At 42.5% G+C, this 15,112-nt stretch overlaps 1 protein-coding gene across 4 annotated transcripts in view; it reads left to right on the top strand.

Annotated features, from left to right (window-relative positions):
* The window catches only part of LOC105925292 (discoidin domain-containing receptor 2), a 29,164-nt gene that overhangs the window by 12,274 nt on the left and 1,778 nt on the right, over window positions 1-15,112 (top strand). For 2 of the 4 annotated variants that reach the window (XM_012861058.3, XM_021315582.2), the window contains 14 exons: window positions 2,160-2,262; window positions 2,396-2,633; window positions 4,430-4,577; window positions 5,566-5,668; window positions 5,776-5,959; window positions 7,855-8,095; window positions 8,239-8,304; window positions 8,615-8,751; window positions 9,516-9,720; window positions 9,803-10,014; window positions 12,288-12,415; window positions 12,498-12,689; window positions 13,228-13,462; window positions 13,573-13,722. In XM_012861058.3, coding sequence (XP_012716512.3) covers window positions 2,160-2,262; window positions 2,396-2,633; window positions 4,430-4,577; window positions 5,566-5,668; window positions 5,776-5,959; window positions 7,855-8,095; window positions 8,239-8,304; window positions 8,615-8,751; window positions 9,516-9,720; window positions 9,803-10,014; window positions 12,288-12,415; window positions 12,498-12,689; window positions 13,228-13,462; window positions 13,573-13,722 — 2,342 coding nt within the window. Of the gene's footprint in view, window positions 1-536; window positions 762-2,159; window positions 2,263-2,395; window positions 2,634-4,429; window positions 4,578-5,565; window positions 5,669-5,775; window positions 5,960-7,854; window positions 8,096-8,238; window positions 8,305-8,614; window positions 8,752-9,515; window positions 9,721-9,802; window positions 10,015-12,287; window positions 12,416-12,497; window positions 12,690-13,227; window positions 13,463-13,572; window positions 13,723-15,112 lie in introns of those variants that run through there. The other 2 variants (XM_036137927.1, XM_036137928.1) reach the window with 2 other exon arrangements.

Below are 15,112 nucleotides of genomic sequence, written 5' to 3' on the forward strand. Positions count from 1 at the left end.
TTTTTGATTCTTGAACATGCAGCATTAATTATTGTCATTAAGTAATTATTACTTGTTGTCATTGTTGCAGTGTTTGCAACCTGGCCTTTGCTGGCTTATTGACATCTGTTTGGTTCTCTTCTGCTCTCTTTGTTCACATAAACTGATTTTTATTTTGGCAGAAATGCTCAAAAAGCAGCTCCCATTCACACATTTGAATGCTCTACTTATCAGAGATAAAATGTTTATCAAGACAATGCTTTTTATTGTGGCCACTTTAATGTTCTGCTAGATGGGTGTTTGTTTTCTAATAAAATCTTGATTTTTTTTTTTCATACCAGTTTAAAAATTCAGTGGGGCAAAAAAGGTAATTGGTGATCCACTGATTGTGCAGGTTTTCCTACTGAGAGAGATGAGAGACACTTTAACTACGAGAGACAAAATGAGAAAGAAATCCAGGAAATCACATTCTAGGATTTTTAAAGAATTAATTTGTAAATTATAGTGGAAAACAAGTATTTGGTCACCTGCAAACAAGCATAATGTCTGGCCCCCATAGATCTGTAACTTCTTTAAGAAGCTCTTCTGTCCTCCGCTCGTTACTTGTATTAATGGCATCTGTTTGAACTCGTTATCTGTATAAAAGACACCTGTCCACAGCCTCAAACAGTCAGACTCCACTCACAACCATGGTCAGGATCAAAGAGCTGTGAAAGGATGCTAGGAAGACAATTGTAACGCCGTACCAGGCTGGGAAGACTGAATCTATAATAGACCAGCAGGTTGGTATGAATAAATCAACTGTGGGAGCAAAAGACATACAAGACCCTTGATAATCTCCCTCGATCTGGGGCCCCACGCAAGATTTCATCCTGTGGGGTTAAAATGATCATGAGAACGGTGAACAGAAATCCCAGAACTACACGGAGGGACCTGATGAATGACCTGCAGCGAGCTGGGACCAAAGTAACAAAGGCTTCAGTAACATCAGTAATAGCATCAGTAACACACTACGCCAACAGGGACTCACATCCGGCAGGACCAGGAGGGTCCTCCGGCTTACGCACATGTCCAGGCCTGTCTGAAGTCTGCCAGAGAGCATATGGAGGATCCAGAAGAGGATTGGGAGAATATCATGTGGTCAGATGAAACCAGAATACAAATGTTTGGCACAAACTCAACTAGTCGTGTTTGGAGGAAGAAAAATGCTGAGTTGCATCCCAAGAACACCAAACTTACTATGTAGCCTGGGGGTTGAGACGTCCTGCTTTGGGGCTGTTTTTCTGAAAAGGGGACAGGACGTCTGATCTGTGTTAAGGGGAAAATGAACGGGGCCATGTATCGTGAGATTTTAGGCCAAAACCTCCTTCCATCAGTGAGAGCACTGAAGATGGAACGTGGCTGGGTCTTCCAGCACTACCATGATCCCAAACACACTGCTCGGGCAACAAAGGAGTGGCTCCGTAAAAAGCAGTTCAAGGTCCTGGAGTGGCCTAGCCAGTCTCTGGACATCAACCCTTACAGAAAGTTTGTGGAGGGAGGTGAAATTCTGTGTTGCCCAGCGACAGCTCAATACATCACTGCGCTAGAGGAGATCTGCATGGAGGAATGAGCCAAATTACTATCTACAGTGGTGCAGACCTGGTGAAAACTTACAGGAAATGTTTGACCTCTGCCATTGCCATAAAGGTTATGCTACAAAGTATTGAGTTGAACTTTTGTTATCGACCAAATACTTATTTTCCACCATAATTTACAAATAACTTTAAAAATCCTACAATGTGAACTCTTGGATTTTTTTTTTCCTTTTGTCTCTCAGTTTAAATGAACCTATGATGAAAATTACAGACCTCTCATCTCTCTTAGTAGGAGAACTTGCACAATCAGTGGCTGACTAAATACTTTTTTGCCCCACTGTTAGTTAAAGACAACGTGTGCTGGCACTTCAAGGTAAATGGTTGCCCTGGGTTTTATTGGGGGGTATAAAAGTACAGGGGACTAAGGCAAAAACAGGCCTGCCACATTTTTCAGATTTTCAGTTGTAAACGTTTTAAAAACCACGCATCATTTTCCTTTCACTTCACAATTCTGTTTCTTTGTGTTGGTCTATGACATAAAATACATAAAAGTAATTATTACTCTTCTGAAGAGTGCCTGAGTGGTTCCTCTTGTGTTTACAGAAATTTGCCGCTATCCTCTCGGTATGACCGGTGGCCAGATCCAGGACGAGGACATCACCGCTTCCAGTCAGTGGTCAGAGTCCACTGCCGCACGATTTGGAAGGCAACTTTAATTCCTGTTTATACTCCAGCGCCTCAAGCTCTATTTTATTTGCTTTCTGAAAAAGCTGAAAGTCGTTACAGCACGGAAAGTGGACTTAACCTCCATGCTCTTCCTTTCCTTCGCCCTTCTGCAGACTCGACTTTGACACGGGCGACGGCGATGGGGCCTGGTGTCCTGACATCATGTCGGAGCCGGACGGCTTCACAGAGTACCTCCAGGTGGATTTGCGCTCGCTGCACTTCATTACCCTTGTGGGCACCCAAGGTCGCCACGCCGACGGCATGGGGAACGAATTTGCCCAGAGATACAGAATAAAGTACAGTCGGGACGGCAGCAGCTGGGTGGGCTGGCATGACAGGACGGGAAAGCAGGTGAGTGGGCAAACAGGACCTCGTTGCTTCGTCACATCTGACTCAGTCAGGGCAACAAATTGCTGATTATTATTATAATTACAGCTCTGGAGAAACAGCAAAAACACACTAAAGCCTTTTTTATACAGTCTCTGTGTGACAGAGTTTCATTTCTAAAATAAGAGAATAATCTCTCAGCTTCACCACCGATGCCTACAGTGATCAGAATCAGCTTTATTTGCCAGGTATGTGTACACATACACTCGATTGTACAAAGCTCATGATGTGCTTACTATTACAACCCAATAACCCAATAATGCGGTAATAAAAATCAAACCCAGTCTGATAAGGGGGAACCTTTCCCAAAATGTTGTGCTTGCTTGTGGATATGGAATCCTGGGAAGTTTCTTCTCATGCAAGCGAACCTGTCTCTTTGACAGATAGCAGTCGGCTAAGAAAGATGGATTGATTTGAGCGGGACTCTTTGACCGCCTCACCGGTGATGATGATATAACTGCACTGAAAAAAGGTTAACACGTCTCTCTGCCAGGTGCAAAATAGAGTAAAATACGGTATTTATCATGATGGCAGTGTAAACACCACTGTAAGAATGACTGAGCTTGTTTGTTGATAGAAGATTTTGGACCTTCTGAGGCAGAGAGAAGGTAGCTGGGTTTGATGTTGGAGGAAGATCACAGAGGGAGACAGAGATGAGAAATCTGCCAGCCTTTAACTCACAACTAAATGGGATATGCTGTGTCACTCTACGAGTCGTGGCTGAATATTTGATTTTCACTTAAGTTAAAACCCGTCATTGAGCTACACATCCGACATGCATATTTTTGACAGCGTCAGTCCTTCTGAGGACAGATACAACAGACAGCTGCCCCAGACTGAAAGCAAATGATGTTCTTTTTCTATTGCTGCTTGTATGCCATCTGTAACGAGACACGCACCTTCCAAAAAAAAAAAAAAAAACTCTTCTTATAAGAGTTCTTCGAACATTTTTCCCAACATTTTTGGAGATGTTTCAGTAAATGTGAAACAGGCCCTGCTGTAGATTTTGACCAGCAGCGGCGTTGGCCTCTCCATGGGACACCATGGTGCTCAGCCTCTTTCTCATTCTTGAATCTAGAACGCTGACCTGAACTGAGGTAAGTGAGGCCTCCAGGGGTTCACATGTGGTCCTGAGCTCTTTTGTGACCTCCTGGATGAGTTGTTGACATGCACTGAGCTATATAATACACTGGAGTGCTGATTTTGCCGAAAAACTGAAGTCACTGGCCGCCATCTTGCTACTCCCTACTCTCACAGAATCCCATAGGATTTGGTTGCAACAACAAGCAGTTTTCTGGCTGTGTGAAAACGTTTCACAGGTAATTCTACAGTCAGTGGATGTACCAACACTAAAAAAATCCTCGTTATTCGATGCTGTAGCGCACATATTCCCTAGTTACTGGGGGAAAATAGGGAGTACCAATATGGCGGCTGGTGGCTTCAAAGCGACTCGTTCTAACAGCGGGCTATTAGCACTCCAGTGGATAATATAGCTCAGTGTTGACATGCTCTCTTGGAGTTGTTGATGGTCCTGCAAGGTCCTATGCTTTCTCCACATGTGACTGATGGCGCTCATTGTGGTTCAATGGAATGTCAAAGCCTGAGAAATAACTGTAACTCTTTCCAGACTAAAAGATGTGAATTGCTTCGTTTTCCAGCTGTTCTTGAATTTCCTCAGACCAGACCACAATGTGTTGCACTTTTCATCGGTAAAACACAGCGTTCTATCCCGACTCAGCCTCCTACCTCTCCTCTTCTAGGTTATCGAGGGCAACAGGAACACATATGATGCGGTCCTGAAGGATCTTGAACCCCCCATCATAGCTCGCTTCGTCCGCTTCATGCCCGTCACCGATCCCTCCATGATCGTGTGTATGAGAGTGGAGCTCTACGGCTGTGAATGGCTCGGTTAGTCACAACTCTTCATTATGCGGGTTCAGGCATGCTTATGGGCTCATATGACGTTCTAACTGTTTAATGACCTCAACTGAAAATTTATCCATCCATTATTGATACCTGCTTATCTGTGCAGGGTCGATGAGTCAAATAAAAATACCACAGCTTTACTATAGTGACTCACAAAATCTTATTTAGATTGCTGCTTTATTAGTTGGGCAGCCTGCTTGGATGCCATCCTATACTTAGCTGCTTTACCCTTAAACTGTGTTTGTGTCAAATTTGACCCATTTTTAAGTTTAGGTATGTAAATTAAATGCTTATTTAATTGGAACAAAGCTTTATGAAATCCCTATTGAATTCTAAAGGTCTCGGTGGAAAAAAGTGATGTTTGTGATTTGGGGTCAAATGTGTGTCTCTTAAAAGTTGTGGATTGCTCTGTGGATCAAATATTGCCTAATTTTGCACAGAACACAAGACACACCACTTGTTTTCCACCCATCCATCTTTGGGCAAAGCGTGCTCTAACTATAACTCTGTTTGATTTTTCCATTGTCTTTGGTATACGAAATAAAACAAGTTATTTTAAATGTGGCTTTAATTAAAATTAGTGGTATATTGTAAGTTTGTGTGCAAAAACACCACAACACAAACATACTAAGTTATTAATAAGCTGAAAACCATTAATGGATAACTTATTTTGTTTTTGTAGTTTGATGGAGGTCTTCTGGTTCCCACCACGTGTCTGTTAAAGTTTTCCATGACAGGAAATATTTCCAAATAGCTGAATTTGTCTTTCTTGTAAGTAAGGGGAAAGTATATGGCCAGCTTTTTTTAACCAGCTGACCAATAGTGTGCAACGATAGGCGACTTCTGTATACCATGATACAGGTAACCAGTCAATGCCCATACTTTTGACTTTGATTGTTGAAAATGGGTTTTGTATTGTAAACGCCTTTAATAAACCCCTCCTTTAATTGTTTTTACCTGGTCTTTTCAGACGGTCTGGTGTCTTACAACATTCCAGATGGACACCAAATGATCTACAGAGGCCTGGAGATCTTCTTTAATGACTCTGTGTATGATGGAGCAACAGCTCAAAGGTCTGAATTTATTTCTAGCAATGGACACATGAGTAAGAGGAGCGTGGGAAGGGAAATAATTCTCAGATTACGTAAATGACCTGTCGACAAAAATGTTGCCTCTCCAGACTGACCAAGGGCCTGGGCCAGCTGACAGATGGAACCTGGGGTTTGGATGATTTTCTGCACAGCCACGTCCCAGGAGTGTGGCCTGGGTATGACTATGTGGGATGGAGCAACAAGACTTTCCCTAAAGGTTACGTGGAGATGATCTTTGACTTTGACCACATCCGCAACTTCACTTCAATGAAGGTGAGAACTCAGTGCAGGAGGATGTTTTAGATATTTCCCTGGATTAAACTGCTGTGCTAAAAGTGTGCATAATGTGGTTTGCTGCTTTCTTGTTTTTGTTTTTTTTTTATTATGCTAGAACTTACTGGTTCTCAGGAGATCTTTTAAAGTTAGACTGGCTGCCTCTTAAATAGTTTTCTGTACAGAGCCTCTAGCATTTGTCTGGCCACTTATCTTAAAAATTTTGTTAAAGGTAAGGGATGCGCCAACACTGATCAGACTGCACTCACCTCGACATGCTGAATGCTTGACATGTCTGATATTTTATTGAGGCATGGCCTTATTTTGTAGTCAGCATATCTAACAATTATTTGACCAGTTGGGAGCATGCAGTCCAGATGCTAAGGCTATTGTAGTATTTATGTATTGGGGGGCTACATTTAGAAATTATTTGCCCTCTGTAGTAGGATGCTGTATTTTTGCACCTTTCATCCTGAAACACGCACAACATATGAAAGGGAGGAGCATCATAAGTGATTTAAATGGTTCATACACGTGTCAAGGCTGTGGTTCAAATATGATCCTTCGTTTCTTTACGTTTGACCACTGTAAAGGTGTGGCAAGATAAGAACCAGTGTGAAAGCAGCCTCCCTACAAAACACTGTGTGTGCTAATTTACCCCTTGAACCTTTTCACATTGTCGGTTTAAACCTTAAACCCCACCTGAGATGTGTGATAGAGCAGCACAAGGTAGTACAGAACTGAAGAGGTGAAAGGAAAATGACGCACCGTTCTCTATAGAGAAAAAGCCGAGCACTGCACCATTTATCGGTTCTGTTCTTATACACATTAATGAATCCAGGGCCACTAATTGTCAGAAGTATATCAAGTCTAATACAGTATACCATCAATACTTTTCACTCTTATGCCCGTTGTTTTTGTAAAATAGCTTAGTTGGATTGGATGAACACTGTCACCTTTGGCCTGTACTGCCACCGTCTGACCAGCTTCTCTGTCCCTTCAGAGAGGAAACATCCCCCACAGCATGATCCTGCCACCCGCCACATGGCACATTGTGCTCAGGGTGATGTGCAGTGTTAGTTTTCCGTCACACATTGGGTTTTGCATGTGGCAGGTAGCTCACAAAGTTCAGTGTTGGTCTTATCAGAGCGGACCCCCCTCCTTCCATGTGTTTGCTGTGTGCTCTACATGGCTTGTTGGAAACGGGACCTCTTATGGCGATGTTTCTTTCTTTCTGCGTGCCATCTTTTACAAGAATGTCAGAAACAAAATCAAAACAAAAACATTTAAAAAAAATACAGAGGCTGGGGCAGGGAAATTGATAATTAAAGAGAATAGGCAGTCTTAAACAGATGAGTTTTGAGTTGTGATTTAAAATGGAGAAGTGAGTCCGTGTTTCTAAGTAGGGGCGGTAGAGAGTTCCAGAGGCGGGGGGCAGAGCGGCTGAATGCTCTGCTCCCCATGGTGGTGAGACGGGCGGAATAGCTAAAAACAGACTCTTCTACCTGAGCTGCAGAGATCTGCTGCTCCTCCAGAGTTACCATGGGCTTCCTTGGCTACTTCTTTGTTTAATGCCATTTTTGCACGACAGCTTGGTTTAGATTGACAGCACATCAATCACATTTCACCCCAGGCACTTAACACACAGCTCAAAATGATCAAAGTGCATTTTTTAAGTGCAGTTCCGACGCTTGTTCATTCCTCCGTTTTAGCTGTTTTGGTTTATTTCTGGCAGTTCATTAAGCCACGCAGAAAGACCACTACTAAAGATGGGCCAACACAACATCATGGCTATAAAAGCAGCAAATACAAACTTTTTGGAAATGAATGTTCACAACACAGCCTGGCACACGAAAAAGGGTCCGGTTGTTTAATTTTGCTTCCTGCCACCACAGGTTCACTGCAGCAACATGTTCAGCCGTGGAGTGAGGCAGTTCAGACAGGCCACTTGTTACTTCCGCTCCGAATCAGAATGGGAGTCGGACCCTGTGAGCTTCAGGCCGGCCGCTGAGCCCCCGAGCCAAAGCGCCCGGTTTGTCACCATGCCCCTCGGGGACCGGACGGCCAGGAGCATCAAGTGTCGTTTTCACTTCAGCGACCAGTGGATGCTGTTCAGTGAGGTGGCCTTCCAGTCAGGTGAAAACGATCAGTCATGCCACCAGAAAGGCTTTCATTCCGCGGCATAATGTCAGCATGTCGGATTTATAACACAACCACCTCCATAACTCACTTTGATGTTCATCCGGAGGCTTTGACCTTCTTCCCTTTGTCTTCCACAGGCTCTGCAGTTTACAACACGTCACTGGGTCCCAACAAAGATGGACGATCCAAAAAAACACTGCTAGGTAACCAGTTTAACCTCAGCTGGTCCCTTGTTACTGAATCTTTCTCATGCGTCCTGTTCTGAAGTGTAGCAGAGTTGTTTTATTAAAAAGGTAAACAGTGAACTAGTTAAGGGCTGGGGGAAAATGCTCTCTGGGTAAACACTGCCCCCTGCTGAGAGAATTGGAAACGTCAGTGCTTAGTTTTTAGATGTAAAAGCAGGCTTCCTATTTTATTCATTATCCAACCCTAAAATGACTTCACAATGCTATATGGCCTAATAATATGGCAAATGACTGACTGCATTAAGCCATTCCTACTGTGCTTCATCAGGTGATGACCCCACTCACAAGGTGGATGACAGCAACACAAGGATCCTGATCGGCTGCTTGGTGGCTATCATAGCCATCCTTTCGGCTATCATAGTCATCATACTGTGGAGGCAGGTCTGGCAGAAGATGCTCGAGAAGGTGCGAAATCTTTACTTTACTTTTTACATTATTTTATATTGGGATCTTTTGTCTGAGCATCTCATGGTTAGTGATGGTACAGTGTGTGCACATGCTGTCCCACAGACACAGGAGCCATGTCAGCTTCTAAAGGCAACAAGCACTAATAACAGAAAATGCAGACCAGAAAGCTGAAATTGGAGCCACGTTAAAAGTTATGTGTGTTGCATATTTGGATTGGTGGGAAAAAAGTTGTTACACCTCTAGGTAAATTAAAATGTGTTCCAAGGAGGATTGTTTGTCAGAATTTAATTAATCCTACTTTTCTGTTTTGATAATGTTTTTTATTGTTCTAATGTAATGTTTTAATCTTACCGTCATATTCAATAGATTAGAATATGGGTTCCATTGAGGAAAAACAACCTTTAAGCAAGTAATACTCTTGATTAAGCTCACGTTCCTGCATTAAAAATCAAGTTTGATTTGATATGGTAATCTTGAATGTTGTTTTTTGTCATACATAAGCAAAAAACAAACATTGCTTTAAAACATCAGTCTGAGAGAAATTGATCTATATAATGTGTTTACCCTAGTTAATTGGGTTACTGAAACAAATTGACTAATTTATTGAGGTGCACTTGTATAAACCATGTACCATTTTCTTTATATTCCACAGTTATGCAAGAGCTTATGGAGGCATTATGTGTCAACGCAAATCCTGCTACAGCATTTTTTTTTTTTACTGGATTGTTCCACACAATCTGAATCTTCTCACACATTTGTAGGCTTCCCGCCGCGGGCTGGACGATGAGCTTACAGCTCGTCTTGCCGTTCAGACCCAGGCCTTCTACTTCCTTAACTCATCTCTGTCCAGTGAGGATGGTTCCACGTCCACGTATGAGAGAATCTACCCTCCCCGTGCCGACTACCAGGAGCCCTCTCGCCTCATCCGCAAACTGCCTGAATTTGCTGAGTGCACAGACCACCTTGGTAAGCTGGGAAAAAGGAAGCCTTCAAGTATCTTTAAGAGCAGTTGAAGCATCAGATCCTGCAGTGCATGCTTCTTTTCCAGAGTCAGGAGCCTCCTGTAGAGCAGCCATTAGTTCTGACGTTGCTCCACACTATGCTGAGGCAGACATCATCAGTCTGCAGGAGTCCTCAGACAACAGCTCCATCACAGCTGTCAGCATAAACCTCTTTGCTGGATCAGATTCAACCCTGAGGGAGTTCCCCAGAGAGAGGCTCACCTTTAAGGAGAAACTAGGGGAGGGCCAATTTGGGGAGGTAAATTCATTTACTAGCTCATGTTTATATACTTTTTTCACTTACTTTTTATAAAGATATATGGCAGAGCTTTGTGTGAGGTGAAACCACTACTGCGGCATTCAGTGTCTATAAACTATTCAATTAAATTTTATTTTACTTGTATAGCGACAATTCTCATCACATGTCATCTCAAGGCACTTTACAAAGTCAAATTAAATCAAATCATACTGGACCTGCTGGGTTTACCATCTAAGGAAATCCAACAGATTGCATTGAGTCTTGACAAACAGCAATCACTCCTCCTGGAAGAGCGTAGAGCCACAGTGGACAGTTGTCTGCATTGTCCATGGCTTTGCAGCAATCCCTCATAGCATGCATGAAGTGATAGTGGAGAGGAAAACTCCCCTTTAACAGGGAGGAAAAACCTCCAGCAGAACCAGGTTCAATGTGAACGTTCATCTACCTCGACCCACTGGGTGTTAGAGAAGACAGAGCAGAGACACAAAAAGAACCCAAAAGCACTGATCCAGGAATCATTTCTATTTTAGAGAGGGTAATGGCAGACGATCTGCCCCCAAAGATGGTTGTCACAGCTAGCAGAACTCCTGTCCCGATGTACCTACTATGAATAGAAAAAGACAAACAAACCAGACAAACAAAGTTAAATGTTGCAATAATAAAAAAAATAGTGCAAAGTTGGAGAACAGTAGGATAACTCAAAAGAGTGAGAAAAATAGATCCTGATGTCCTCCAGCAGCCTAAGCCTATATCAGCAAAACTATAGAGGTAGCTCAGGGTAACATGAGCCACTCTAACTATGAGCTTTGTCAAAAAGGAAAGTTTTAAGATTAAAAGTAGACAGGGTGTCTGCCTCACGGACCAAAACTGGGAGTTGGTTCCACAGGAGAGGAGCCTGATAGCTAAAGGATCTGCCTCCCATTCTACTTTTAGAGACTCTAGGAACCACCAGCAGACCTGCAGTCTGAGAGCGAAGTGCTCTGTTAGGAACATACGGGGTAATCAGAGCTCTGATATATGATGGAGCTTGATTATTAAAGGGCTTTTTATGTGAGGAGAATTTTAAATTCTATTCATATTTAACAGGAAGTCAATGAAGGGAAGCTAAAATTGGAGAAATATAATCCCTATTGTTGATTTTCATCAGAACTGCTGCAGCATTTTGGATCAGCTGGATGCCTCAAATTGCATTTTGTGGATTACCTGATAGTAAAGAATTACAATAGTCCAGCCTTGAAGTAACAAATGCTTGGACTAGTTTTTCAGCATCATTCCTGGACAGAATATTTCTAATTTTGGCAATATTCCTGAGGTGAAAAAAGGAAACTCTAGAAACCTGCTTAATATGGGATGTAAATGACATGCCTTGGTCAAAAATAACCCAAAGACTTTTTTAGTTTATTACCAGAGGCCAATTTAATTCCTTTCAGTTTAAGTGATTTATTAAGAAGTTTATTTTTAGGGACTGGGACCAAAAATGACAACTTCTGTGTCTTCCCAGAATTTGAAAGCAGTAAATTTAAGGTCATCCAGGTTTTGATGAGACAGGAGAAAAACAGAACCTAATGAGATTACAAAACCATAATGAATGAACAGACTAAGACAAAATAAACTCATTAGACAACTGAACGTTGTCTAATGAAAACCCAATAAGGAAGTAAGAACAAGAGCATCAGTTTGTGAATGGGGAGAAGTAACATTGCTGTCATCTGCTAGGCATTTCTGTGATACTGAGGAAATTAAAAGGGTGATTCTAAATTCTAAAATAAAGTTTGATACAGCTTTATTTGATAAAGACCTACTATAATGAAACCTTCTTTTTGAGGTAGAGAAGTCAGTTAAATTGAACTCAAAGCTTATTAAAATGGTCAGATAGGACAGGGTTGTGAGGAAATACTGTTAATTGTCAGCAGAAGGTCGAAAATATGAAGGCAGGAATGTGTCGGTTTATGCACATTTTGAGCAAAATAAATTAAATCTACACATTGAGAAATTTTGAAATCCACTGCTATAACTTAGTAAGTGTTTAACAATAAATCAGATGAGAAGTCTGAGAACTGATCTAAAAACACAACCAATTTTGTTTTATTGCTTTGCAGTTTGGGTGAGGGAAACTCAGGGTTAAATGTTCAAAAGGATTGTAGTTGTTAATTGCCCTAGGACTAATAGTTCTGGGAATGTGGAGATTGAAATAATTAGAAGGAGTTGACTCATTTATACTACATGTTTATAGAAAAGAACTGAAGTGGATGTTGAACTGCTTCACTACACAGGTGCACTTGTGCGAGGCTGTGGGCATGCAGGACATTTTAGATGAGGATTTATCGGTGGAGGGTGGCGGCGAATCTCCTCTCCTCGTAGCTGTAAAGATGCTGCGTGAAGATGCAAACAAAAACGCCAGGTAAGGTAAAATGTAGAACCGTGGATTTGTGTCGAGCTCATTTTGTCCTCAGTTAGATGGTGAATTAATTTATTTGCTGCAGGAATGACTTCCTGAAGGAGATCCGAATAATGTCCCGTCTGAGGGATCCCAACATCGTCAGCCTGCTGGCGGTGTGCGTGGACACAGACCCTCTGTGCATGATCACAGAGTACATGGAAAACGGAGACTTAAACCAGTTCCTGTGCAGTCTCAGACAAAAGGCAGACCGAGAGGAGGGGAATGATGAAGTCAGGTAATGCACCGCATTGGCAAAGGATTCGTCAGGACCTTGGCACATCACAACCACAAACTTCAGTGTGTTATGCTGAAGTTAGCAAACTAACCCCACAGCATGATGGTGCCAAGACCATACATGACTGCAAACCATTTAGAGTTACTTTTTTATAACCTAACAGAGCTTTAAAACTTCTTCACATCTTCATGATACTGTTTTTTCTCTATTTCTCTGGCAAGCCTCTGAGGTCTTCATAGAACAGGTGAATGTATACTGAATGAATGAAAAGACTTTTGAGGACAATTCATGGATTTGATTTAGGAGCATCAGAGGAAACCGGGCTAAAAACAATTGCAGGCCACACCTTCTAAGAAGTAGAACCGTGTCTCTTTCCACTTCACAATTATGCTCTACTTTGTGTTGATCTTTTAAATTAAATCCATGAGGTTTGTGGTTATAACATGACAAAAAGAGAAGACACTCAGAGTATGATTAAATTAACATTAAACAGTGGGCATGTCACACTGAGCATTTCTTCTGTCCTCTCTTCTTGTAGTTACATGAAACTGTTAGGCATGGCGGTGCAGATCGCATCCGGCATGAAGTACCTGTCCTCTCTCAACTTTGTCCACCGGGATCTGGCGACCCGTAACTGCCTGGTGGGAAAGAACGACACCATCAAGATTGCAGATTTTGGCATGAGTCGTAACCTCTACAGAGGGGACTACTTCCGCATTCAGGGCCGTGCCGTCCTGCCAATTCGCTGGATGTCCTGGGAAAGCATCCTCTTAGTGAGTGATCAAAGAAGCTAGGACTACCTAAAAAAGAAAAAAAAACTATGAGGAAAGAGTCCATGTTGCATTCTGTTTTGGTTTAAGCTGCCTGCTGTCTGTCCTCTCAGGGTAAGTTCACCATGGCCAGCGACGTGTGGGCCTTCGGGGTGACTCTGTGGGAAATTCTGACTCTTTGCGAGGAGCAGCCGTACTCGCAGCTCTCTGACGAGCAGGTGATCGAAAACACAGGGGAGTTCTTCCGGAACCAGGGCAAGCAGGTGAGCACTGCACGGGCTTATGCTCAGGACAGCCTGGTGGTCAAGGTGCATTTACAGTCTTGCTAAAGTATTCACACTCTTTGAACTTTTTTGCATTTACAACTTCAGTGTATTTTTTCGCCATTTTAGTCGATAAACCAACACAAAGGTAGTCCAAAAATATGAATTGGAAGGAATATAATGAATTTCAAATCAAATCTGCGGCATGCATTTCTTTTTAGTCCCTGCAGAGCCAATAGCTCTGGAATGGATGGCAAGAGATTTTAGTTTGGATTTCAGTTTGCACTTTGACTGGGCCTTTTCTGACATATGAATATGCCTTGATCTAAGTTATTTCCTTATATTTCTTACTGTATGTTACAGGCAGAGGTGAGGAATCCAGGTTCAGAAAGTAAAAAGCTGGTCCAGAGATCAGTTCCAACTATCTGCATTTCAGGCTCCTCAACATAGACAGGGACTAAAATCCCCTGGTCAAGTGAACAGGGTAAAGGAAACACAGGCAGGGTTTTCACTTTCCTAAAGCTGGATTCCCCACCTCTGGTAATGTCTTGCTGGAAGGTAAACCTGGACTTTAGTTTTTTTGCAACCTCTAACTGTCATATTGTTGTGTTAGAAATGTTGGACCAAATTGCAGACAAGAGGTAGGGAGCCAGTGAGGTGAAGGTGGGTTTATTAATACAGAAATATTAAACTTACGGGCGGGCAGGTGAGACAAGGTGTAGCGTGACTGAACTGACTGGCTATATAAGGGAGGAGACAGGGGGAACATCAGGTGGCGCACATTAACACTGGTGAGAGGAGTAAGGCAATTAGGCTGAAGGAAAGGGTGGGCAATGAACTGGCAGGGTCAGGAGGAGAACAGACGAGAGAGAATAACCTAACTAAAGTACACTGAGGACAGGTAGACAGTAGTTTATTTGTGTTTGTTTTTTTCTTATGTTCCTAACGTAATAATGAACCGAAACTAACTAGTGACAAGGACAACAATCTACAGGCAAACAATACTAACGAGGTGCAAAAACAAACAGACTGCAGGATTCCCAGGGAGCTACAACAAGTAATCAAACCCCTGAGGATCCTGAAACTCACAGGTTTTCTTCCGAGATCGAGCTATATTTAGCTCCATCCATCTTCTACTACGACCAGCTTTGCTGTCCCTGTAGAAGGACAAGCAGGATGCTCCCACCACCATGTTTTCCTGTAGGGATGTGCACCGCCCTGCCACATGAGTATTTTGTGGGTGGGTTAAAAATGGTTCATTTTGGTTGCATCTGGCTAGAACACATTCAACATGTTTGCTGTCTTTTGTATGGTGTGTGTGGTACACTTTAAATGGTACTTTTCACAAACTGAAGAAAAAAGCTCATCGCGGTGCCTGCCATGCTTATAA

Source organism: Fundulus heteroclitus, chromosome 6 (genome assembly GCF_011125445.2).
Source record: "Fundulus heteroclitus isolate FHET01 chromosome 6, MU-UCD_Fhet_4.1, whole genome shotgun sequence".
NCBI classification, from domain to species: Eukaryota; Metazoa; Chordata; class Actinopteri; order Cyprinodontiformes; family Fundulidae; genus Fundulus; species Fundulus heteroclitus.